The sequence below is a fragment of the Corvus cornix genome, chromosome 10, assembly GCF_000738735.6.
Source record: "Corvus cornix cornix isolate S_Up_H32 chromosome 10, ASM73873v5, whole genome shotgun sequence".
NCBI lineage: Eukaryota > Metazoa > Chordata > Aves > Passeriformes > Corvidae > Corvus > Corvus cornix.
Window position 1 is genome coordinate 10,702,170 of NC_046340.1, and position 26,920 is coordinate 10,729,089.

The 26,920-nt window shown below is 46.2% G+C and overlaps 1 protein-coding gene across 4 annotated transcripts; it reads right to left on the reverse strand.

The window, feature by feature from the left end:
• Window positions 1–1,257: 1,257 nt before the first annotated feature.
• Window positions 1,258–25,744, reverse strand: DPP8 (dipeptidyl peptidase 8). 4 transcript variants are annotated; one of them, XR_002043636.3, is made up of 20 exons: window positions 25,650–25,720; window positions 23,353–23,622; window positions 21,735–21,847; window positions 20,682–20,855; window positions 19,633–19,801; window positions 18,339–18,449; window positions 17,873–18,001; window positions 16,357–16,418; window positions 15,214–15,314; window positions 13,719–13,896; window positions 12,345–12,504; window positions 11,512–11,591; window positions 10,973–11,125; window positions 10,266–10,401; window positions 9,380–9,525; window positions 8,732–8,878; window positions 8,174–8,310; window positions 6,879–7,021; window positions 6,082–6,193; window positions 1,258–5,508 (listed from the first exon to the last, which is right to left on the reverse strand). XR_002043636.3 is itself a non-coding variant. In XM_010390951.4 (20 exons), exons 2-20 carry the CDS (start codon window positions 23,609–23,611, stop codon window positions 5,386–5,388), a joined length of 2,649 nt encoding a protein of 882 aa, XP_010389253.1. In that variant the 5' UTR covers window positions 23,612–23,622; window positions 25,650–25,744; the 3' UTR covers window positions 1,258–5,385. The 4 variants fall into 4 exon arrangements, 2 of the variants coding, with proteins under 2 accessions (XP_010389253.1, XP_039413649.1); XM_010390951.4 differs by having other exon boundaries at window positions 8,158–8,310; window positions 25,650–25,744; XR_005602786.1 differs by lacking the exons at window positions 1,258–5,508; window positions 6,082–6,193; window positions 6,879–7,021; ... (5 more) ...; window positions 11,512–11,591; window positions 12,345–12,504 and adding an exon at window positions 14,762–14,921 and having other exon boundaries at window positions 13,808–13,896; window positions 15,210–15,314.
• Window positions 25,745–26,920: the final 1,176 nt, after the last annotated feature.

Genomic DNA, 26,920 nt, shown 5'->3' on the forward strand with positions numbered 1-26,920 from the left:
TTCCAGCAGGAAGCAAACAGCATGGCTCCAAGAGCTGAGGGAGGGGATGCAGTCCCAGCCCTGTACCACCACTCCTTCCTCCCACAGGTTCCTACCTTGCTGCTTTTGGGACATCATTTCCTTGCTGCTGGTTTTTGCCTTGGAGCAGTCTGTTGCTGTTTGCTTTTAAGAGAGGAAATCTTGATCTTGGGAATTCCCTGGGAAATGTGCAGCCCCGTAGGGCCAGCCCGGTGGTGTTGCATGCCTGTGCTGAGGAGCTTGAGTGAACCAGCACTGGTTCTCCTTAGGTCTGTTGGCAGGAGCAGTCTGCAAAATGATTATCCTGAGAAAAGACTTGATGCTGGGGAGGAAAACACAGGCCTTTAATCCCAGCTGCCATTTGCAGTTTTGTTATTAATCCCATAAGAAGACGAGAGGGTTAATTGTGCCCAGGCCGTAAGTTCTTCCAGGAAAGATTTTCCTGTTATCCTGTCCCTGACCAGTACTGTGACCCCAAACACTAAAAGTATACCATGACTTTAGCCTGAAAGGACTTTGCTAAATCTTCGCTTCTTTCTCTCAGATCTCAGAAGCCTCCATGGATGCACACAAAGGACTGCAAACTGGGAACCTTGTATAGGAAGAGGGCAGAGCACAGGCTAGCGTTTCCCCCCCTCCTGAACAGGGGGTGCTTCTCCGTGGGTGAAAAATCAGAAATGAGTAAAAACATTAATTGTATCTGCCTTGAGCCCCCCCGGACCTTCTGGGACAGCACTACATGGGACTGGGGTGCCTGCAAGGCCCATTCTGCTCAGAGAGACAAACAGGAGGCTGAGAACAAGGTGACTGTATGAAGAGACATCTCTTCCCTTGCATTGCCCATTCCATTCACACAGGTTCCTCTGCCGGGGCACCAGGGCCACCTCCTCCCCTGTGGCACTTGTCCCACCTAGGCAAGGCTGTGTCCTGCAGTCCCCGGTGCGACAGCTCCAGCTGGTGGCTGCCAAGAGCTGCTAACAGCATTCACATGGAAACACTCCGGAGAGGGAACATCGCTGTGCCAAGGAAATGCCTGATGTTCCTGATGGTATCCATCTCCCAAACCACAAGGGACAGGAAACATGGCAGATGCTTTTGCGGAACACCCGACATGCATCAAACACACATCACTGCTGCTTTCCACAGCGCAACGAGGGCAGAGATTTAATTACACACAAGCTCTCCTAAATCAGGGAGAGAGACAGTTGAAAATAGGGTGGAAGAAAACCCAACATTTAATTCAATTTATTTAGCAGCATCTTTATTGCAACAAAGGTTTTGTAATAAAACGCAGCAAAACTAATGTCTCCACTTTACATGATTAAAAGCCATGGAGCTCGGGAGGGGGGAGGGAGGGAGCCCAATAAACCCACTGGAGTGAGACATGCAATTTTGTTAACGCAAACAGCAGGCACTTCATGTTCTCGAATTAAACACCTGAACTTCTACTCCGCAGAAGAGCCAAGTAAAAACTGCAGCAAGAGCTCTCTCCCCCTTCTGAAGGGGCACACACAAAGTCTCTGCAGGGTTCTGACACTCAAGTGAATAGGCAGCCCAAGGCAGGGGACTCCTGGCCGATGTTTCACTGACTTAGACTCTGTTATTGCCTCGGCAGGGGTTGGGTGTCATGGCAGCAGTGGAACAGCCGGACACACGGACACACATGGTAGGAACACAACCCACTTCTCCTGGCAGGGAATATGGGTTGGAACTCGGAGTATGAGAATTCTCCATAATTTCCTACCCAGGTTCAGATGCAGGTGCTCCAGGGTTAAAGCATTACTATACCATCCCACTCGGAAATTTTTTCCATAGCCTATTTCCAAATGCCACCAGTAAGTAGGGAATGCATTTTCCATTCTAATATAATGAGGTTAGTTATTTTCAAAGCTTTGCTTGGTGCTTTGAGCTCATTTTTCCATTGAGTTTGTAAAAATTAAGCATTTCTGGGTAGATACTAATTTTACTGTGTTCTGAGTAAAAAGAGATCACTGAGAACAAAGGGAGGTGCGGGTGAAACCCAACAGCTTTGCACATCCCACACTCACGAGGCATCACTGGAAGCTGCATTAAAATGGGGTGAAAGAATGGGCTTTCACCAGGAACAAGCACAACCAATCCCAACCACCTCGAAAGAGAGGAAACTGCTGGCACCAACACACAACTTCAGTATCTCAGCACTCAGATCCCCATATTTCATATATATTCTTAAACACACAAAAACATTCATCTCAAAGACACCTGTGCAACTAAATATCCACCACACAAGGAAGGCTCAGTCCCGCTCCTGTTCAGAGCAGGGCTCCTGCTGGGCACAACACCCCTAGAAGGCAGAGGGGCCTCCACAGGAACATACCAACCTCTGGTTTGGGAGCCACAGCAAAGGCTCCTCCTCATACCTTTTTGCTCCACAACCTCCCCTGCCCCCCCAGGATCTCACTAGTTCTGTTTAAAACTCACATTAACCAAGAGATTTTTAACATGCAGGAAGTGATGAAGTACAATCCCAAATATCAAACAGGCTGGAAACCTCCTCAAGTGACATTCCCATCTCCAGGACTGTAATGTACAGCCTTGTCCTGGCCCTTGGCCAGACCAACACTTCACCATACAGGGTGCAGGAATACCGCTACACCCAAAAAATAACGATGCCAAGTCCCTCAGCACTAACACCTTCCTACCTCTGCAGTCTCGATCACAACGGGGTTTTTCCTTTCTTCACTGGGAAATTAGCTGGAATCAGACTTCATCTAAGGCATCTCTTTTGCAAGAACTACAAAACTCTGGTGATAAATCCTTCCAGCACTTCCACAGGATAAGAGAGCACGGGGTCTTAAAGTGCTTAACTACAGTAAAAAGAAAAGAAAATGGTAGGAAAGAAAGAATCCATAATTTATGTTGCAAAACAGAGCAGTTACAGTATGTTGTACTTTAATAGCTTTTTGATGTATATATTTAAAACAGTAGAAGGATGCATTATTAAGAATTATATGTCAACACTTATAATCACATCCTGCCTCAAATCCAAACCCAGCCTGGCTTACTCACGTAATGTTTAGTTCTTCAATTCCCAAAAAATGCAGTGTTTGATGAAGGCCATTTTTGCTCTGTTTTTTAAACAAAACGATCAATTTTGTCTTAAAAATCATATACATTTACATTCAAGGGTAATCACCTCTAGAAAAAGAACAAAAAAAACCCCAAAAAAGCAAGTTAATTTAATATTGAACAAAATATAAACAACCTTGGAGAAGGTGAATACTATCCATGGGTAATTTTATACATATATGTATATATGAACAGATATAGATATATGTATATATAATACAGCATAAACACGTTGGGAACACAATGAAATTCCAGAGGAACAGCTTATTTTTGTCTCTCCCCACTGTTGTGTTGCACATGTGCTGCTCTCTCGGTGCCGACTGTAACACAGTCCCCAGGGATGCTGCCTTTGCTTCAGCCACAATTAACCGCTAAGAGAAGACATTCCTGGAGCTGGGCTCCTTCCGTGCCACGCCCTTCCCAAAATCAACCCGTTATTGACCTGCTAATGGTCTTTTAACTGATCCACTTGTAATCACTGAGATCTGAAAACCAACAAACAGCCCGAACCAAGGCTCCCCACTGCGGAGGAAACACTCCCTGCACGCCGGTTGGCTTTGGCTCCTTTGTGTATCCCAAAAACCAGATCCTGTTTTCACACACGGCTTTTACAACCGTGTAACTGCCCCAGCTCCCCTCCCTTTAGTGCACATGCCCAGCAGTTTAACTGAAAAACGATGCGGTTTGATCAGATACAGCCAGAGTCTGTTAAATCCCAGAGTTCTGGGATCAAGCTGAACAGTACAAAATCAAGAAAAGTACAAGGTTACAACATGTGGAGTTCTAAGAGCGTAAACACTGAGAGTGATTCCAGATTTTCTGCAGATGAAAAGAAAATCATGCTCTGCTTCCCTCTAGCACCAAAACAGAAAGAAAAGGAAGTTCTTGGGTTTCTAAGAAAACCGTTAAAACTTATCAGAGTGTCAGAGGCAAGTCCCAAGGGGAGAATTTTCTGGATTAAAGAGAATAATTTTCGATGGATTTCTATCCTAAATTACCTGTTGCCAGTTAAAAGTGCCTTCACACACTTATGCTTTTCAGCCAAGCCTGCTGCTTAGTTAAAACCAACCTCAGTAGCAAAAACACAACTGGGACTGCAATTCCTTGAGGGTTACCTGAAGCTGTACAGAAAAGGGTTCTCAAAGACAGAATCATCAGCATCAGCATCATCAACATGCACAGTAGTGCTAGAAAGGATCCAGGAATAGGGGACTGGACAGGACACAAGCCTCGGAAATAGCCCCTCATACATGAGGAAATTCAACAGAACAGTTCATATTGCCTCGCATATAAGGTCTCCCCACACATCCTCTGCAGACCTTGGAATTAGAGTATTGAACTTCTAAATTGTAACAGGATGCATATGCCCGTATCATGCTGATGTGAGGGTAAGGAAGGAGTATTGCAAACCCAGCTCCAGAGTGAACATCAGGGAAAAATCTCAACAGGATGCACTTTGAAGCTTGTTTGAAAATTTACAGTTTCAGCTTTTTAACTTAAGTTAGTTTGCACCTCAGAATAAAAGATTGTTAAGCCCATATCACAGTAAAGTATCAATTCACTTCTCCACTGAAATCAAGTACAATCAGGATAGGTTCTCAAGCTGCTGCAAGAAAAGACAATGATTTATCCTAGGGGAGAAGGAATCAAAGAACCTGGCATCAACTGATCTGAATCCAAACTTTAAATATATTAAGAGGCAGCTTAAAAGTCTTTCTTCTTAAAAAACAATTAACATCTAGATGAGGGATGTGTCCAACTTGTGACCAGCTTCTAAGGAGTGAGACACATCCCTTTCATGAAGCATAAAAGCTATATGATAGCATTTAAAATTAATAAAAGTTGTAACCATTCAGGTAAACTCTTGCTGTGTAGTGAGTAAATCACCCAGTATTATGTAATAAGATACCAAGGAACACACTGTAAAAATACATCAATTATGCCATAATGCTTTTAAAAAGTGAAGATCTGGTGCTGTAGAAGTACGTTATTTTCAGTTTCAGCTCGTCCCCCAAGAGAACACCCATGGTACTGTATTATACCACAGACATTGGATTTTATTTACAGCTTAAAGTTATTAGATCACTGTACTTAAATTTCCTGTATGGCACCAAATTTACTTTTAAAAAAGTGTCTGTGAGGGTGTGTACGGGTGTGTACATGTGGCAGGCACCAGAAAGCAATGTTCCATCCTATTTTCTCTAGTTTCCTACACCTCCCTGTCCGGAGAGCAGCCGTGGAGCAGAGTTCTGAGGTCAGTCACATGGCCTTCATGGCAGCAATGCGAGAGCCCAGGTTCTCCTGCAGGTAATACAGCAGGTGCAGTTCATAGTGCTCTCCTGACTCAGGGACTCTGATGCTGTGTCTCTCCTGAGGGTAGATCTGAAATGTAAAATAAAGTCGTAAATATCCAGAGCAGCTGCAGGCGCCAACATTTAAACCAGTCCCAGAGCCACATTCCAAACGTCCATGGAATGTCCCTGCATTAACTCTGCACCTGAACTAACACTCCTCATCCTCCATTGCCTGAACCCAGGAGAACCCACTGTGATCCAGCTGTGCTGGAGGGGATCAGCCTGGCTGAGCAGAGGCAGCTCCTGGCCAGAGCACATTCCCAGTTCTGCAGTGTGGTGTGGGATCCCTGGGTTCCACCTGCACTGAGCCAGCAGGGTTTAATTAAATGAAGAACCCTGTTCCATGCTATATGAATGCTGCTGCACTGCCTTCCAGCTGCAGATCTCCTCAGAAACAGCCTTAACTGCTTATTTGCCCAATTTTTCTTTTTGTTAATTCATTTAAATAATATTAAAATATTAACATTTAAAAAATTATTGGCTCAAATGCTACAATTTTATCCTAGAATTCCAAGCTGTCCAGCAGAACCATGGTACAAGTTCCAGTTCTGGACTCCTCCAAGACAGACACATCACCTTTACGCCCTGGTTCTGGCCTTACCTGTAGGTCATAGGGTTTCCCAGCTCTCACCAAAAAGCTGAGCAAAATACTGGTGTGTGCAAAGTGAACATTCTCATCCAGGAATCCATGTAGCAGCAGCAAACGGTTTGGTCTGGGAAATGCAAGAGAAAAAAGTTCTAGACAGAATCCCACTCATTTCACAGCCCACATGCATCCCTACAAAAACACTCGTCAGAAAAAAATGCTTGCATTGAAGGCAGTGATTTCAGTTGTAAACTGCTCTGGATAGACACATTTCTCAAACCTGTTCCTTGCTCCTCTGAAAGTTCTTCCTGCACACGCATATTACAGTCAGACCTTTTATTTGAATATCTTAGTTATTCTCATCAATGCTTCCTAGCTTGGACAATACAAGGCCTTAAACCTTGCTGATTGTCAGCTCTTTGGCAAGAAAGCCCATGGCCCCAGCTTGCTCTGCTGTGTTGAGAGAGCCTCAGAACATACAAAAACATCCCAATCAACTAATTTTTGTTTAGCTTAATGTGGCTCTAAAGTGCTAATCAAATTGAAGATATGTTTGTAATTTCTTAGACATAAAAGATAGTCTTTAATTACAGCTACTATAAAAGGGCTTACATGAAATGGTCTGTAATTATGCAAATGTTCATTTGAGTATTAAGTTTATTAGTGTTGGGTATTGGGGTTTTTTAAATTATTATTTAATGCTAGCATTTGTGATTCCAGAAATACCAAGAACAGGGAGATAAAAACATGTCTATGGGGCTTGAACTTTCCTGGTAGGAAAAACAGAAGACAAGAGCCAGAAGCAAACTTACTCAGAAGGAAACTTCTCAGCCTGCATGGCCACGGATCCCAGGTAGTAGCCCTGCTCGTTGTGCTCTGGGTGGCCCATGTAGCGCTCCGTGTATCCCGTGTCATAGAAAATCCACAGCGTGACGGGGGCTCCAGCTATGGCCACCTGCCAGTGCCACAGAGAGGGGAGTGACAACACTGCCCCCTGACCTGGCCACGTCCCTCCCTCCCACAGCAACTGTGGAACAAGCAAAGCAATCCTTGCTGTCCCTGCCCCAGCTCACACACAGCACAGCTCAGCTATGACCCACATGCACTGGAAACCAGGAAGAGCCTACAGGCAAATTGGAAGCAACTTTAAACATACCACTTGCAAGGGCTGCTGACTGAAGTGCATTCTGTGGGGTTCTGTGGGTTTGGGTACATTTGCATGCCTAACAGAAACAGCTCCCTAGGACTCAGCAAACTACCCTGTATAGCTACCACCAGGTTGCAGAGGCTTGTGGAAAAAAAGACCCATAAGAAAAAAAAACAACCACAAAAACACCCAAAACCCCTTTGCAAGGCAGGTGTTTGTAAAGGTAAAAATACAACAATTTTAAAGGAATTGAGACAAATAATTATTAAACCTCCCAGTAATATTAAGGTTGGACTTCAAGAAAGCAAGAGTAGTCACAAAGAACAAAACACATCTCAAGGGCAATAGCCAGCTCTTCCCACATCTCTACCCAAAGAAAGTCTGGCTGTTTATTACAGTGGTCTAAAGTCAGGCAGGCACAAGAACCTCTTTCCAGTACCTCTTCCCATCCCCAGACTGTCCTTCTGGCTGCTTTAGAACATGCTCCTATGCAGCAGCATGGGCAATTTGATCTGGGAATAGATCAGTCTGCAAAGGGAACTACTCTCTCAGGGCCAAAAAGAGGGAGAATGAGAAGGAGGTGTTGTTTTTCACCAGGATTGTTTCCTTTACCTGGTTCACAACACAAAGAGCTCAGCTGGCACAAAGTGGGCAGCAGCTGACATTACCTAAGGTACCTTCAGCACAGGTGACCTGAGATAGGTAGAGCTACACCAGCACAGTTGCCATTGCAAGCTCAATAGTCCAACAGTTGCTAGAAAAGCAACTTCTCTCTGAAGTCAGCCAAACAGAAGAGTCTTGAAGAAAACAGCCACTGCACTGTGTCCTAACTTGTCTAGAGCAAGCTCTGAGGTCTTTGTGCTGTGATCACCCATGGAAGTCACACTATTAAAGGAAAAATTCTGTCTGTACCACTAGAGTAAGTACTCAATGCATGAACATACCCTGAAGATATCTGACCTCTGTGTTAAAGCCATTAGGGAGAGATAGCCTCCATAGGACCAGCCATGAATGCCAACACGCTCCAAGTCGATGAAGTCGTACTGCGATGCCAAATACTGCAGCCCTTCCACCTGGTCATCTATTTCTATCTGTCCCTGGGAGGGCAGAGACAAAGGTAAGTTCTGTTAGTTACAGGCCAGTGTTACGTTTTCAGGATTGCCCGAGGTAACAACCTTCAGAGCTTTGGTGCTCAAGAGTGATCCATGCTCAGAATGCAACTGTCCTGCTTCATGTGAGCTGCAAACTGTATCTTTGAGGAGTCACAGCCTCATTATGAACTACCCTGTGTCAGGCTGGAGCTGGGTTACAGCCTGAAACCATGACATTTTATCTTTCCTACATCAAGCATCTTTCCTCCCTCAACTCTCACCTATACACACTTCCTGTCCCCAAATCCCAGAAATGTCACACAGGCAGTGCTGGGCACCTGTGCCAAAATAGTGCTTCAGCACTGCTAACACTGGGACTCAAACCCATCTCTGGCTGAGAACAGAGCCAGACTCAGAGTCCACTTACCATTTTGTATTTAAAGGCTCCTTCAAACTTCAACCCTCGGTGGCAGGAGCCCCTATTGTCAATGACAACGACAACATAGCCTAAAGAGGCCAAAGTGTTCAGTCGGAAATACTTGATTCCTTTAAACCGGTTGTTCACCAGCTGTACCTGGAATACAAGAGCAGCACAGAATCCAGAGGTCACCTCTTAATCCAATTTCAGATTTTATTTATATTTATCTTTAAATGCTTTACACAATTTTATAATGTGAAGTTTTCAAGATCCCTACTCCCTGCTGTAAGATTCCCTCTCCCTACTATGCAATAAATTCTTCCCCCAGTAAAACAAGCCATTCTGTGTCATGGACATGAAGAGCTGAGGTCCAGTGAGGCAACTGGAGAGGAGAAGGAGACAGAACTGGGAACAAGGACTACCTGATTCCCTTTTCTCTCAGTTTCAACTCTGCTACTCCATATCTGTCCTCAGACAAGTGGCAGTGCCTGGATCCATGACCTGGAGATCATGAACCCTTACAGCACCTTTGGCCAAGCACATACTCACCGAACAGGCAAAATGCCACCTGCTGCCCTCAGCACAGAGCAGGAACTGTTCCTGCAGGAGAGCCGTGGAGTGATCCCTGCCAGCCCACTCCACTGCTCACCAGCTCACCTGAGGGCCTCCATAGATGAAGAGCACTGTGGGGTACTTCTTCCCAGGCTCCAGGTTGTGGGGTTTGTACATCATTCCATACAGCGTGAACCCCGTGGAGCTCTCAAAGGAGAACACTTCAGGGGGAATGTAATCGGGAAGAGGACCTGCCATGGGAGGAGAGCCTGGTTTAAACAGGAATGGATGAGTAACACAGCTCTGCTTGGCCACTGCCCTGTCACCAGTCTCACTGCAATCCCAGTGGAGGTCTCCCACGCTTTCCAGTGGATGTGGCTGGATCCAGGCAGAGACCGTAAATGGCCCAGCCCTAGGTGAGCTTTCTGAGCCCTATCACAACAGTTCTCCTGTGAATAACAGTAAATCTCCCCTGACAGAGCCATTACAGATGTCCCATCGCTTCCTAATCCCACTTAGGACTCGCTACATTAACACATAGAAAGCACAGGACATGGAGTATGCCTCAGGTAAGGAGAAATCAAAGGGAACAGAAATCCAGTGGAAGATTATAGCCCAAGAGCTGTCTCACAAAGACATGAGTAGGCAGCAGCACACACTATTTAAGAAGTGCACCTCCCTCCCCATGAACACACTCTTTAGCAAGCACATCATACAGAGCAAGTGAGAGCACTTAAATCCCTCCCTGAGCTAAAACTGGCAGGAGAAACTTGGTAATTTCCACTTTAAATTCCTTCATGGTCTGTTTATATCCATTTGTTGCTGAGCTGAAAATGTCCCTCCTGTACTTCACAGAACTTCTCACAAAAGCCTGAGTTTCAGAAACAAGACTGGTCAGTCAAAACAGCAAATCTTGAGCAAGCATACACTGGGATATCTTTCATCCATTGATCTTACTTGTCCTTTTCCTGTTCCTCCTCCATGCCATTACCTGCTGAATCTAAAATGGTAGCCCAGAATTCCTTAGTCCTATGAGCTGCATCATTTTCCGATCCTGTCAGCCTGTACAGTGACACACAGTGGGGGTTCTTCTGATTACTGTACTTGCTGATGAACATGTCACAGTCCTGGGGAGAAAAAGAACATGCCTTGAACTCCTCAGTGCAGAGGCACAAGCAAGTGATCATTTCTTTTTGCATTTAGATCTTTCAGAAGATGCTTATGGACCAAATTAAACCAGAAATCTGAGCACTTTTGCTTCTGAAACACTACAGTCCTTAACACTCCAAACCCAAAGATACACCTGCAAATCCAAGAGTGGCATGAGGAGCTGGTCACACACCCTCTTCTGGGTCATGAATTCCCAGCTGGATTCCTGGAACTGCACCCAATGCTGCCCAGGCTCATCTCATCTGGTGATTGGTTTCTAGTCCACTGCAGGCAGAGAGTCAGGCTCACAGAGTTTCAAACAATTCATCCCAGCTCCTTTTGCCTGAAGTGAGTTGGAGAGCAATGGAACCAGGACGTCAAGTCTGATTTCCAGGGTAGTTTTACACACTGACTGTACAACATACAGGAGGGCACAACACAGCCTAAAACCTGCTTTTGTTATATATAAATACTGCCCTGTCTGCTGAGTGACAGGATAAGCCTGGGCTAAGGCAGAGCAGCCCAGCCAGCCCTGGCAGGCACAGGTACCTGGCTGACACAGCAGGCGTGTGAGTAACCGCGTTCTGTCAGGCGCTTCACTTCCCCGGGGTTCTCGTAGTTAACAACATACAAGTGATGCTCCAGAGGTGAGTCTTTTGTGCCTTGAAAGTACACCAGTTTTTTGGTTTCATCCACATAGATCTGTCAGGAACAAAACAAACAGCATATCCCTCAATATCCAGTTCTACCACCTCAAAGTCTCCCCCACATCCCTCCCGCCCCACTTCCATATGGCTGAGTTGGAGCCCAGCAATCTGCAAGGTATAAACCAAACAACTGTTCTTACTGTCCACAACTCTGTCAGTTTAATTCAAATGATCGAAGAATTCATACAGCTCAGAGCTACAAGAGCAGCAGTTTGGGGACCATTCCTTCCCTCCTTGTGCAAGCTCACAAGTTACACAGAACAGAAATACTGTGTATTTTGGCTAAAACCATACTGGATTAATAGGTTTATGCTGATCCCTCCAAGGGACCATCTCCCTGTGTGTGTGGCAGGATATCCATGACGCAAGAGCAAGACTTACATTGGATCCATGTCTGCCAAGCACTTCCCATTCCCCACTGGTAATTGCTATCTCCTCTTTGATGAGGCACTTGAAGTCACCTGCAAATAGCCAGTGTACAGAGATTTTTATTTCTAAAAATATTTTGTCACTTGCCTAGAAATAAAGGTTTTATACTGAACAATAGGCAGGCAATGGAAATACGAGGTGTCAGAAATGGAAAATTTTGCAAGAATTTTGCTTTTATAAGATGATTTCATTTCCCTTAGAATGAGGGAGATTTAGCATGAAAAAGAAGTCAGATGCATTTAGAGAAATCTAATCAACCCCAGATATAATGCTATGTGGAAAAAAGACCTACAACAGTTGCAAGGAACTAGTAAAATTAGGTGTATTTTTTGTGCATACAGAGTTCAGTAGGTGCCTTCAACACAAGCTAAGTAAATTAAGTATCACAGCATGAAATTGTGAATTAAAGAACACATACTGTGGAAAAAACCACTCTGGGAGCTTTGCACACAGTGATTTCTTGCATCTGAGCAACAGCAAGTTCCAGCAGTGAGGAGGAAAAGCCAAATATGTCTCACAGTATCACAGGGAGCTTGTTTCCCATCTGGTTTTTGGAAACTTTTCCCTTTAGTCCATAAGGAAGGATCGGGGCTAAAACTAAGGCATGCTGAAAACAGAATAACCCCTGTACAATTTCCAGAGGAATGACTGTACACTGAAGTGCTTCCCTGGACAACAGCAGAAGTTTCCAATGAGACAATAATTCCTGCCAGCTGGAAGGACGTTTATTTCCTCACTGGTCAGCAACAAATGCCCAATTAAAGCACAAGAATTATTCCCCTTACTCGGAGCAGGGAGGCCTCCACAGGACCGTTTGTACTTGCTCTCCTTCAGAACCGAGGTGACCTTGTACAGGTGTCGGAAGCCTGTTTTGCACTCGGAGGCAAAAATGAACTCTATCTCATCTTCATGGGTTTGAGGGAAGACATGGAAGATATCGTGGATCTGAGAAGACAGAGCAGTGGATTATCGTCATCAGTAGGACTCTGGCACTGCAGTCACACAAAATATGTTCCTCTTGCTGCTTAACACAGACCACACAGTCCAGGCTAACTGGGTGCAGCATTGTCCCTTACTGGGAGAACCAGTTACACTTGGAGCCAGGGGGGTCTGCAGCCAGTGCCACATCCCCACAGCTCCAGCTTTCTGCCAGTCTAATTCTATATCCTGGTCGCCAAACTAATTAAGTTTTTCTGCACCTGCCCTTCTAGCTTAGACACAGAGGTGGGTCCACCTCTGCAGACCTCTGTCCTGTGCTGCCTGCAAGTGAAGGATTATTTAAAGAAGGATGAGCTGACATCATCTTCCGACTCATCAACATGTCAGCTCTTGCTTCAAGGGACAATCTTTGAAGGACTTGGGAGTACTTATCTTCACAGTATGAGCTGCCAGTCAAAAATCACTTCAGCCAGTAAAAATAATGGAGAAAGCGAAACTCACTGCACCATCCTGAAACCAAACATTTACTAAGGAATGTGGTATCATAGAGAGCACTTGCTGTATAGGGACTGTTCACTGGAAGCTTCTGTGCAAAAGTTCTCTGCTGAAAGATCCAACTATGTGCCAGTGATTGATGCTCCCAGGCACACCTCCAACGGGATGTCACTGCAGAGTCATGGATCTTTATGTGCAGCAGTGTGAGGAGAGGCACAGTTTACAGCAGTGACCAGGCACACCCGTGACTGCTCTCAGCACAGGCCCTGCATTTCACCTCCCAGAACATCACACCCTTAACCTGTTTCACCAGACCAAATGTAGTTCAGGAGAGGTTCAATGCATGTTAGCTGACTCTCAGGACTTGTTCACCCAGTGTCATCTTGATAGATCTTTGTTGCCTAGAAAATACTTCATCTGGTGGCACTACTGGTGATAACAATTGCCAAGAAGCTGGAGAGTGCCAGTGACACTGTGGGCAAGGGGCTGCCTGGGAACACCAGAGCCCTGGGCTCTGCTCCTGGCTCTGAGCACTGCATAGACTCAGGCAAAGCAGCTCTGTTTTCACATCCCAAATCTGTTCTCTACATCCTGTTTTTCACAGCAGGAAGCCCCGAATATGCACAGAACTTGCACTATGGGATCACTGTCCTTGACAGCACAGTAACACCAATGTTGCTCGATTGCTACAAACTGTCAGAGAAGGCTGAAATTCAAATTCTTACATTTATCCAGATGTCTGTTGTTTCTTCATAAATAATGAAAGGTGTAACAGAATCTGGTACAGCATCAATAAGTTTCTGTCTTTCCATTGCATCATCTTCTGTGGGGATGAATAATGCAGGAGGGATCAGGACTATCTGAAGCCGAGTTTGGGAGCGATCAAGCAAGATGGACCAGATGCTGTTGAGGACACAGATATTAGAGAAAATAACATGCAACCATGAGTATGACACAAGTCTAAAAATCTAAGCAGACACTCGGTAGCACTAGGCATTTTGAAGGAGTCAAGAATATTCAATTGCAGATTAAGTCACGTGCAAAATTTCACCCACATAAACAAATTTCTTCCATAACACAAGAACCTATTTTGCTTCATTTTAATATTGCATAAGCACTGCAAGTTCAAAAGTTTAACTCATTCTGTTCTCCCTGATTTGAATTGTGCTTCAAGGGAGAAAAAGAAGAGAAAAATCAGAGGGAATAATGAAGCAGAAAAATTTCAATTGAAATTTCAGGATGCTTGTGAAAATACCACTTTTAGATCTACACCTGGCAGAGAGTAACACTGGCACCTAAAGGGACCAGCAGCAGCCCCTGCCATATTCTGATGGCTTTACATGTAGCTCCAACAATAATCCTGCAAAAAACAGGATAAAGTAGCAAATGTGTCCCTGGATTTCTTCCACATTTGGATGGGAAAGAAATTTAAAAGGTGAAAGCCATCTTTAGATTCAAAAACTGGAGGAGTGCAATTCTGGAAAACCATGGAATCATTTGGGTTGGAAAAGACCCTTAAGATCATCGAGTCCAACCATTCCTCCAGCACTGCCAAGCCCACCACTAACCATGTCCCCAAGTGCCACATCTACACAGATTTAAAGTCCCTCCAGGGATGGTGATTCCACCACCGCCCTGGGCAGCCTGTGCCAGGGCTGGACAACCCTTTCAGTGAAATACCCTTTCGGAGAAGCTTCTGGTGAGTTAGAAACACTGTACTACATCATCTACAGGGTTAAAATGACATGCAAATGTAAGTAGCACTTACAGCAGGTTTTCTGATCAGTAAGTCTGGTCAGCAAGGATGGTCCAGTGGTTAGGGCGCTAGCCTAGGGCCTGGGGGACCTGGGCTCATTTCTCTCCTCAGCCACAGACTTCCTGCGTGACCATGGCAAGGCACTTAACCTCTCTGGGCTTCAGTTCCCCATCTGTAAAATGGGGATAATAGCACTGCACTCTCTCTCACAGGGATGCTGAGAGGACACACACATCAAAGGCTGCGAGTGCCCAAACCCAAAGCAGTAGGGCCAGGGAGCAGAGAAAGACACAAGGAGGGCTCTGGTTTGGCTTTTGGAAAAATGGTCCCCTTTGCACAAACAAGTTGGTAGCAATGTAAAAGTGAAAGCAGGCTTAAGCTGGAAGAAGACAGAGACCACTACAATCTGCTTCTGACTGTATGACCCCAAACCCTCTGAGCAGAGACAGGATTAACATACGCACTATTTTCCTTCTGGCGTCCACCCAGCTCTAGCAATGTACTCTACTCCTTCAAAGAGGATCTCGAAGGGCTGAACTAGCTCTTTATCCACAACATCTGCAATCTGTTGACAAAGCAGCAATTCAGTGACACTGAGATGAACCCCCACAACCAGTTTTTCATGCACGATGAGAGCCTGGACACAGAAGACTTTTTCTGTGCAGCTCATGCAATTTAGATTGTTCAGCCTTTGCAACACAGGGGACTGAACCCCATCTGCAGCCAGACCCCAGCACAGCAGGAGAGCTGCACACTGCCAGTACAGCCAGGGCTGGGACCAGAGAAATCTGGATGCTGCTCACAAACCCATCATCCATCTCGCACAACTCATGTGAACTCTCAGTTCCCCCCCGTAAAGGGGAGGTAATTTGTACCGAGCTCTTTTGTAGGATTTTCATGGATAGGTGCTGAACATCCTGCATGACACCCAGTTACCAATGTGGTTCTAATTCATGATATGCAGTGCTGCAGTCTGCCGCTGCTGGGACTGGGAACAAGTCCCAGTGGTACCCAAAGTGTCCTGAAGGCTTTCCCTGCCTTTCCTGGCTGACACCAGCATCACTATCCCAGCAGGTGACTGCTGATGGCTGAAGTAGCTCAAGAGTTGGGAGAATTCCAATAATTTATGGCTGTAATGAATCTGTTTGATAAGATTAATTTCCCATCTGTCCAAAAATCTTGGACTGGGCTGTGGAAATTTCTCCATCTGTTTAAAAATCCCAGGGCAAAAGCAAAGTTCATCTCTTTCCATATGTTCATACTTTAGTAAGGTGATATACTGTATTTGCAATACAGTTTTCCCAATATCTGCAGCCAATCAAGAGATCAGTCACATAAGAAGGTGTAACCATCCACACCTACAACACTCTGCTCTGCAGCTGAGTTCACACACCAGTGGTAGCGAAGGAAAGCACAGCCTTGAGAAATACTGCTGCACACTGAGTATCTGCACAGGAATGAGCCAAGGGCACTGCCTCCAGAGAGGCCAGGAAGCCATTGCAACCAGGAAAGTTACTTTGTACAGAACTGGAAAATGAATTTTACAAAAAAAAAAAAAAATCATAGCAATTATACGTATTTGGCAAACAAACAGAACATAGACTTACTCTGCCTTCTGCATTGATTGTCACTTCAGAGATCTTGAAAGTGACCTTTGGATTTGCTGTACCTATAAAAACAGATGTTAGCAGTCAAGCACCAATTGTTTGCTGTGCATTACTGTGGTGTTATTCATACAGGACTGGAAAAGGCAAACAGCAGAATGCTCTTTGATCAAATAGCCTCCCTGCATGTGTGAGAGACACCACAGAACCAAGAAACTGCAAACGTGAGGAGATTTAGAGGATGTAATCCTGCAAACAGACCAAGAACCACACTACTGTAACAGTCAGTCTTCTCTCCCACAATCAGTGGATGCATTTACAGGGTGAAAGTAAATGCTCAGGAGTGAATGGAATAGCAAAGCAAGCTTTGGTTCACTGTTTGGCTTTATTCCAAGGTGGTACATAGAAACTGATCCAGTGCTAAAGAGCATCAGTGAATATCAAACACCTAAAAACCTACTGCCATCACTACTGCCATTATGATAATAAAGCTACATATTGTTTAAGGGATTTGAGCATTCGTTAGCTTGTTTCCTTTGCACTGAATAGAGCCACGGCAAAACACTCTCAGAAATCCGAGTGTTCACAAGCACCAAAAAACCACGAGGTGTCACCTCTTTCTTCCCAGCCTCATATTGAGCCCTTGTCTCTCCTAGATACAAGCAGTAAATCAGGAAAAGCAGAAATCTTTTCCAGTGAACTGGGGAATCTACAAGATCTGAATGAATTCTGCAGCTTGAGAATGTCAGCCAAACAGAAGGTATTTCTCCAAAAAATGAAGATTTCAGGAGTGAGGAAAGAGAGCAAACCACTGTTACCAGAGCAATGTGTTCCACTGTGACAGCAGGGACATCTCAGAAGGGTAGAACTGTTCAAACTTGCCCCACACCTGAGAGTGAATCAGCCCTCAGCAGGTCTGCTTAAATCCCACTTCCCTGCTTCCAGTGGCACTCCAAGCCTGCCCTCAGCCCTTCACTGCTGAAGCCTCCAGATCATCCACTGTCTTCAAATGTGACCACAGGCAGTTTTCCTGGCAGGCCGCAGCAGGACAGGTTTGCTGTTCAAAGTCCAAGAGCAATCCTGGAGATCAGAGTCCTCCAGAACTTAAACTGCCAGGGCAGTGCCAGCAGCTAAACAGAAACCCTCCTAAAACCCCAAAAGGCTGTAATTCTGGAGCTGTTCCCTCAGAAACACAGGATTGTAATGAGAATCAACTCGCCAGCAACTCAGGTCTGCCAGGATCCCAGAGAGTGGCTCAAACAGTGACAGTGAGAGAAGGTTTCTGCCAACTCCTGACCCCAGAGCCCCCAGTAACCACATGGCTGCAGTATCAGCACAGTCACCAGTGACTCATCCAGCCTCCAGAGCAGCTTCCCCAAACACATTTGCACCACCTGGACGCCAATTCAAAGACGACTCAACACCTCTCTGCTCTAAGCTTGGAGAGTCACTGCTGCCAGGCACATGGAATAAAATAGGTGTCTTCCAGAAACATGGATGTAAAGTTTCAGGATCTCACCAGTTTTGGGGTACCGGAAGGAATCTGTTCTTCTTGTCTCCAGCATGGGTGATGTGACATGGATAATTTCTACCTCTGACTCATCATTTTCTTCATAAAGAATTTGAAGAACTTTACCCCCATCCAGTGCTGTAAATGAATTAACATTACCAAATTACAGAACAGAATTATCAGTTATTGCAGGCATCAGTATTCTCTCAGGAGCACAAGCAGATTGGAAGGATGAAGAAAAATCCAACAAAGCCTGTGATTCATGTTTCATTAAAATAAAACACTGAGACTCTTACAACTCCCACCACTGTTGTGAGAAGGGAAGTCTCTCCCCCCAGTGCTCACTAGGCCCCTGTAACCGGTCCCCGCTGCAGACAGCTCCAAAGGACGCCATTCCCAATTTGCATAAAGTAGGAGGAAGAGAGAGCTCTGCACTGGACAGGGCTTGTCAGACACGCTGGATCCCCACACTTACTTGGCTGTGCCTTTGGGCACCACCAGTAGCCAGTGTATCTGTCAAACTCCTCCTGCAGCACAAAAGTAGCCACGCCAGCAGATTTTGGATCCTCCTCAACATTGGCCAGCTCTAAAAAAAGACACCAAAGAATTAGTTTGTGATGTGCTGCAGAACCAAACCAGTTCTGCATTATCCCAAACACAGCCCAAGTTCACCCCCAGGGAACCATTACATGATAATAAATCTGACTTCTCAGCAGATTTGTTTTCTGCTTCCAGCCTTCTGTGTTCATATATTAGGGAGGATTTAATCCTCTCTGACATGGCAGCTTCTTTTAGGAAAGGAAAGCCATTCTCTCTTCTTACTTGTACCTAATCAGGCTCTCAATTAGTCAAAGAAAGAAAATGTTCTCTCTACCTGAGTCCAGTGAATTGGAACTACAACTTTTAAGAAAATCAAAACCCCAAACCTTTCTGAACAACGGAAACTGAAAACATGAACATTCAGAAAAATGAAAGCATCAGTATTTCATTCACTGTACGAACCAAAAGTAACAGACTTACATAACATCTCAACATGATGACATATCCATAGGGCTTCAATATTTTTCCTGTTACCCTGGAGGTAACTTAGCAGCGCTCCATAAATAATTATCATCTGAGAAGGAGTCATTGCTACAGTTTATTTTTACTGTACTTACATAATATTTTAATATTTAGCATTTAAATAGTCTAAAGCATTATTATAAAGTGTCAAAAATTTCAATTGACTAAAATTCAGATGATATAGTTTAAATACAAAATGCAATTGATTTTTAAAATGTTTTATCCACAATTTGCCATTTTCTTTCTTCCAGGATAAATGCCTAAGAGTTGGAGAGGGTAAGCAGTGAGAACCTAAGTTATTGAGTATAAGGGGACAGCAGAAGCCCCAGTGCTATTCAGAAACTGCCTAAATTGTTTCTAAAAGTCTCTGCAACCTGATTTCACTGGAAGAAACTTTCCTCTAGCTCTATTCCACCCACAGCTCCTCCACACAAAAAAGGCTGTTCCATAGAAAAGCACTGTGCTGTGTTTCAGAAGAGCCCTTCCATATGTATCCAACAAACAACGCATCCTGCCAGATTGCACAGTGCAGGGAAAAGAATCATCCCATATCTGCACTACAGGATGCACACGGAATGTGACAAACAAGGTGGAATAAACAGTGGCCATTACCCTCATTTCAGGAGAACCTTTAGTGCCATTGCTTAATGCAGTCTAGCAAGAACAAGTGCAGAGGAGGTACAGGAATTTAATTCAGGATGCATTACCATTGTGCACAAATGTCAGCCTCCTTTCTTCCCTGGATTCTATATTAGATATCCAGATGTCATTGCAATGGATAAATGCCATCCAATTCGGATCAGCTGGACAAAGCTTGGGATCCATCCGGATATTTGGACAACTGGTCTCTACTAGAATGGGTCTTAAAGGCTGTTGCTGTTTGGAATTTAAAAAAAAAAAAAAGCACAGTAAGATATAACACAAGAACACATCCACCAAGTAACCTGGATTTTCAGAAGACCGCAGCAGTGTGGACACTGACTTCAAATACATGTTTAGAGAGGAATCTATTCCACACACAGAAAAATACCATGCAGATATTTTATAGGGAAAGTTGTGCCTCTACCAAGGTCGCACCAGGCCTCTTTCCCCAGAGCTGAGGATCAGCCCCAAATCAGAGGGCAGCTTGTGTAGAGAAGCCTGGCACACTCTTAAAAACAGCACCCTGAAAGGGGCTGGCAGAACATGCAACCTTGTCCTCCAAAAGCAACTCAAGATACAGTAAATTACCTCTGACAACAGGGTTAGACAAACACCAGGCATTTACTATAATAATAGTAAATTTTTTCAGCTTTGAAGGCCAGCTTCAGCACCAGCAGAGTGAAGGCTGCTTGTTCTGCAAGTTGTACAGTCAAATGGTGTAAAAATGGTGTAACACATCCAGCACTGACCACAGAACAATGACCAGGAAACTGCAGCCTGGGGATAAAAGTTGTCTCTGATGTGACGTCTGACTCTGTGGAAGAGCATGGAGCCTTTTGTTGTTTTTTATGGACACTGCTAGTCATGAAAAACCAAACAAATCTGGCGTCCTGCCTTGCTGCCACCATTTTACCATTTCTTGTAGACCTGCATCTGAGTTTCTACAATCATGGAAACACACCCCTGTGGATAACCCTGTTTCCACTGTTATCAAGGTCACTTCCTGTGCTAATGCAATAACTACTGATAATCAGCTCTCTGCTCTCACTCCAAGCCAAAGGAGGTTCTTGCCAGAGCAAAGTCCTGCAGAGAGACAGGAGATGAGTAAACTCACGGTGAATCCATGGGGGCCTCCATCTTTCACATGATAAATCCCACTCCCTGCCTGGAACAGGAAGGTGCCGCTCTCTCGGTGGTAATCATAGGAGGCAATCCCAACAGTGCCGATCCGCTTCCTCTCCCGCAGCAACTCCTCTTCCCGTGAGTACATCCCATAGTCCAGGATGGCCTGAAAACAAGCAGAGAAGCCCAATCGACACCTCTGCTCTGCATGCTTCCAGGAGCAGATGGCTGAGCAGACATCCTCCTCCTCCGGAATCCTGCTGCCGGCTGGAAGCCAGCTCCGGTTTTGCCTCTGCCATCAGCACTCGTAGGTGCAGGCCATGATCAGATCCCACACAACTGTAAACTGACAGCCACTCCACCCATTGCAAGGCCAGCATTATTCCCAATATTCCCTGGCATAAGAAAGCTCAGACTGAGGGTCTGTTATTTCTAGAATGAGCCCGAGAGGCTTTGCTCACTTTCCCAGACATGCAGTGACTGGTCTGGTGGGAGGAGAGCCCAGCCGGAGCTTTATGTCTGGCTGACAGCCCTGGTAAATAACATGGGGAAAAATACACTTCATTCCATGTGGGGTTTGTCCCACCTCCTCCAACCTGCCATGGTGCATGGGATGGGATGGTGCAGGCTTGCTATGTGCAGCAGGGAAAAGGGAATCCACATTCCAGTGAGTAGGAAAGGGATCCTCTGCTCTAGCATGAGTCATGGAGCCATTGACTGATCCTCGGGGGAATCATCACTTCCCCTGCAAGACAGCAGGGAAGTGATTGGAGACTACAGGCTCCTTCAGCAATCCCCAGGATCTCACAGCACAGAACTTGATGCAAATTAGCACTTGCAATCTCTGCCAGCAAAGGAATCATCCAGCACACAGAGGGGATGGAACTCCAAACACTGAGGAGAAAGCTGTGCTTCATTTTGGGATGGCTGCAGGGCTGGCATGTACAAGAAGAATCTTAAAATTTTTAAGACAATAAACTTCAAATTTTCAGGATGAAAACCCCAAATCCCACGTGCTTGAAGTAAGAAAAAAATCAGGACCCACCGGAAAAAGATCCAGAAGAGGCTTCCAGGAAAGCAGCAGGACAGCAGCTTTGTTTATGGTTTTGGGAATTTCAGAATAGAAGAGTGTGTTCTCCCTGTTCTCCCCAGACATTGCTATAGAGAAAGTGAGGAGAAAAAAAAAAATGTATTAGCTTTCTGTTAATAATCCAAACACTCTCAAAGGATGCCCAAGAACAATTTCCCAGGCCCTTCCTACCAGAGGAAGGACTGATGGTCTCTGCACTGCAGCCTCGCTCTGGGAATTCCCTGCTTTGCAGAAATGCAAGTCACAGAGAAGGCAGAGAACAATGACACCCAGGCTTACCCCACGCTGTCTGAAGCACTCTGTGTTTTCTTATTGCCCTTTTATTCCATAAGCTTTATAAATCAAGAAGGGCTTTTGTGCCAGTTCCCCTGTCTGGGATACACGGCCTGTGTTTCAAAAGTAACAGACCTTTAGGGAGGTTTGGACACCCCTTTCCTGCTCCTCTCCCTCAGTCATTGAAAGTCTCTCCTCAGTCAATGAAACATCATTCAGGTTTCTGAAGGCTCCTGCCCAGGCACATGGGGATCAGCCCAGAGGGAGCCAGGTGTGCTCCAGGGAAGGCCAAGCCTGGTCTATAGCTCAGGAAGTGGCACTTGGGAAACCAGAGCTCATCCCAGGGGAATCAATGTCAACACACCCATGATGTGCTTGAACTCAGCATCATCCAAGAATTATGACCCCCATCCTATGAAAAGGGGAAAAAGAGCAGCAGTTTTCTGACTATGTCACTGCACAGCACACGCACTCTGTGAATCACAAACCTGAGCTTAAGCAAGTAGCCTAAGTGGCAAGCAGTGGGGCTATTAACATGGCACTGGTTCAGCCATTGCTTCTCTCCCTAATCCAGGTTTTCATGGATTTATGTTCAGCTACCACAGCTCTTGACAAAAGCATTTCTCTACCACAAGGCCTGCTCCAAAAAGCCACTCAGAGGGTTGCTCACGGTACTGCTCATGATGCCAAATCACTTCTATCAAATGAACATTAATTAGTGAAACAATGCACAAGTGAGGCACTGAATCCAAGAACAACAAACTACATAAAGTTTTTTATTATTAAGACCAAAAATGTTAAGAAAAGTATTTACTCTCTGAGCTGCCCCTGACCTACACTGCTATTTATTCCCCAGGGTTCCTGGAAAACCTGCTCCATTGGTAGCTGAAGCACAAAGGACTTCCAAAATTACAGTTAAAATCTCTGCTTTGGAAGGAAACTTTGAAGAAGAACAAGGTTCTACTCAACAGCTGTAATAAGAGAAAGGAGACGAACCTGCATAGCTTTTGGAGAGAGTATATACTTGGGGTGAGAGAAAAGGGACTGAACAGACTTCCAGCTTGGGAACATGCCCCAAAGGATACTTCTGAGTTCTTTTCCAGGCCTAATGGGTCACCTCCAATCATGCTACTCCCATGGGAAATTACATCATAAGTTTTAATGAGATATTACAATCACAATCATGACTTTTGACCAGCCAGTGTGGCCTGGAATCCCTTTTGATTTACCAGGAACACCCAGCTGTCAGGAACAGTCAATCCCAAACAGCCCTGCAGTGCTACTGTCACAGCCAGCTTACCCAGATAGTAGATCCTATCGGAATGAGGTCCTTCAGGATCATTTTTCTTCACAAATGTGAAGTCATGAGGGGCTTTTGCCATCATGTATCCATGATACTTCCGTGTATCTGTGAGTAGTTTCCGAAGCTGGCTCCAGGAATGCCTCTCTACATAGAAAGGTTCCAGTTTTGGCTGCTCCTCTCTCGGGACCTGCTCCTCACGACCTGCAGTCTCAAAGATTTCCAGGCCCGGCTGTTCAGTTTCCATGGCTGCTGCCATGTTGCATGTTTCTGGAAAAGACAGAACAGCTCCAGCAAACCCTCACTGCACACTCCGAACACACCCCACAGCAAAACTGCTTTAAGAAAACCGTAATTTCATGTGGTGAATAAAACCCACGGCAGAAGCAAGAGGATTAGGAAAGATATTTCCACCCTGGAAAACAGGCTGGCACCACTCAGCCTTTCAGAATGGGACTAAAGACTTCATGAAGCCACAGATTTATTGTTGTGTTTCCCATGTCCACACATACCAGCCACTCATTTCAGTTCATGAAGTGAATAAATTCTTCCCTTTTAAGCTCCTACCTGCTTCTTTGCCCACAAGACCTGCACAAATATCACCTCACTACACTGATATCAGAACAAGGGATAATTAGGAGTGGAGGAAGAGCTGGGACAAACAACTGCTTAGCAGAAATAACACTGGTAGCTGATCTGGAACCATCAGGCCACACAACAGGCTTAGGCACCTCATGTCCTTATTCCCATTATTCTCCCATAACTTCTTGGGTTTGTTTGTATCTCCTTTCAAACTAAGCCCAGAAGGGTCTAGCAGTGATCAACACTATTATATTGTCCCAATTACAAGTACCAGAAGGGGACACAGTGAAAAAAGCATTTCCCAAACAGATTTATCTGCAACACAAGTCTTATCTGCCCAACAGGTTGTTAATTCAGCAGGTATCTCTTCCTGCAGTCAGCCGTGCTTTACAAAGTGTATCTGAGCTGAAATTATCAGCCCGGACGTCTGGCAAGAGGAAACCAAGTCCTCCCACTGTAAATCCCAGAGCTGAGGGCACCTCCAAAAGGATCCAAGCTATAAATTCCTGTCACATAGTTCATTTCTGGAGAGCCCAAGGTGTAGGGTTGTCAAACCTCAAAGGGAGGGAGGGAGTGTCTATATAAAGCATGGAAAGACTGCACAAGTGTTGTGTACGCTGCTAGGGCAGAGCATGTTGGCCTAAGCCTGACAAACACTAATACAGCCTAAATAAAGCATTTCCCTCGAGCAAACAGGCACTGAAGGATCACTGGAGCTCAAGGCACAGGCTTGGACAGCTGGCAGAGCTCTCTGATGGACTGGCTCTCCCATGGCTCTACAGAGCAGCTGAGACATATCCCCAGAGGAGTGAAAAAGATATGATCTGCACCTTGATACAAACCCATCTTAACACAAATAGTTTAGTTTCACCTTTGGCAACACAAACCAAGTAAACACAGATCCTTCTTCTGCCCATACTATTTACAGCACAAAAATCCAGAACAAAAGAGCCCTGTCCAACTGGAAGGAGGGTCCAAGGCATGCACCGAGCAGTGCTGTGCTCGAGACAGCGTCAGGAACTGACAATGAACCTTCAAACCTGAACCGCAAATCTCGTTTAATCTGCAGAATTCCAACAAAGAAAAAACCTCCTTTCCCCACCTACCCCCAGATGCTGCTATTTCTTAACCCGACCTACTTCTCGCAGGAAAAGGGATAAAAACCGAAAAACAGCAGACGTTAACGAGCCAATAGCAGTGGGAACGGCCACCCGGTACGGGAATGTCAGCCCAGGGTGATACTCCCAGGGATTCCTCCACGGCCGGGGACAGATCCCGGGGGTCCCTCCACGGCCGGTCAGATTTCGGGGGTTTCCTCCACGACCGGGGACAGATCCCGGGGGACCCTCCACAGCTGGGAGAGGACATCGGGGGTCCCTCCACGGCCGGGAGCAGATCGCGGTAGGCTCTCCCCGGACAGGGGTAGATCCCAGGAGAGCCTCCACGGCCAGGGGCAGATCCTGGGGGAGCCTCCACGGCCAGGGGCAGATGCCGGGGCGCCCCCAAGGCCAGGGGCAGATCCCGGGGTGGCGGCAGGCAGATCCCGGGGATCCCTCTACGGCCGGGGCGGCGGCCAGGCCTGGCCGGGGGCGGAAGGCCCGGCCGCCCCGGGTCAAGCCCCCTCCTCTCGCCCACCTCAGGAGTCCCAAGGCCCCCAGGGGTCCTCCCCGGAGCGGAGCCCCCTGCCCGACCCCCGGCGTTTTCCCGGTACTCACGGCGCTCCGCGGCGGCGCTGCTGCCGAACCGCCCCGCCGGGCCGCTGCTACAGCTTCCGCTTCCAGGAGCGGCCACGGGCACCGAGCCGTACCGGCGATAGCGCCACCTGCCGGCCGGGAGGACCGAAGGCGAGGGTGCGACATCCACCCGGGCACGAGGACCGGGACACGGGACACAGGGACCAAGGCCTTGCACAGGGACCGGGACAAACACACACACTACACCATGGACGGGAGTCAGGTCACGCAAACCCCCAGTGCACAAGGACCCTGCAGTTTCAAAAATCGCTTTTTCTTTCCTCTCCAAAAACTGCTACCACCTCCACAATGATATGCTTCCCACAGCGGAAAGAAATTCCCAGCTGTCATAATGAGTGTTAAACCCAGGGCACACCCAGGCTCCAGTGCAGTGAACCCCAAAACACCCCCAGGCTCCAGAGCTGTGTGCCCCCAACCAAATGTTTCTATACCCCTGAATTTCCTTTTGCAAAGCACAGTCCCTTTTTTCAAAGGAAAATCTTTTTTGACTCCCTAAAAACCAGAAAAAATAACTTTTCTGCAGGTGCTCCCTCCCTTCCACACGTGCAGGTGGAAGCTCCAGGTCACACTGGGACCTGAGGCTGGTTTTCCCCACACACTTCCCCAAAGGGCCCGTGGGGTTTGTGTTCTGAAATAAAGCCTCCTGGGGACCATTGCTACAGCTCACCCGACCTTCTGTGGTAGCTTCACAGCACTAGGAGCTGGCAGAGGTTGGAAATCCTCCATCCAGGGGCAGGCTGGGGCATGGACCTGGTGTCTCCACACCAGAGATTCACATGGAAGACCCTGAGGCTGGGAGAGAGAGGTCGTGCCAAGATGGGTTGGAGGGAGGATAGATTTGCTGTTGGAATGAGGATGGCCATGGGCGAGGGGCCCTTGTGTAAGCTCCTGAGGGAGTGAGGGGCAGCCTTTTTGGAAACAACACTGAAGTAAAAAATGCTATCCTTTTTTAGCCTTACTATCATAGAATCATGGAATAGTGTGGGTTGGAAAGGACCTTAAAGCTCATCCAGTTCCAACCATGGGCAGGGCCACCTAAATCAGGTTGCTCCAAGCCCCATCAAACCTGGCCTTGGACACTTCCAGGGATGAGGCAGACACAGCTCCTCTTATCAGCTTCTCCTGTCATGGGTGAGATGTGGCTGGTCTCTTCCACCAGGTAACAGGTCACAGGACAAGGGAAACGGCCTTAAGTTGTGCCAGGAAAGGTTTAGTTTGGATATTAGCGAAAA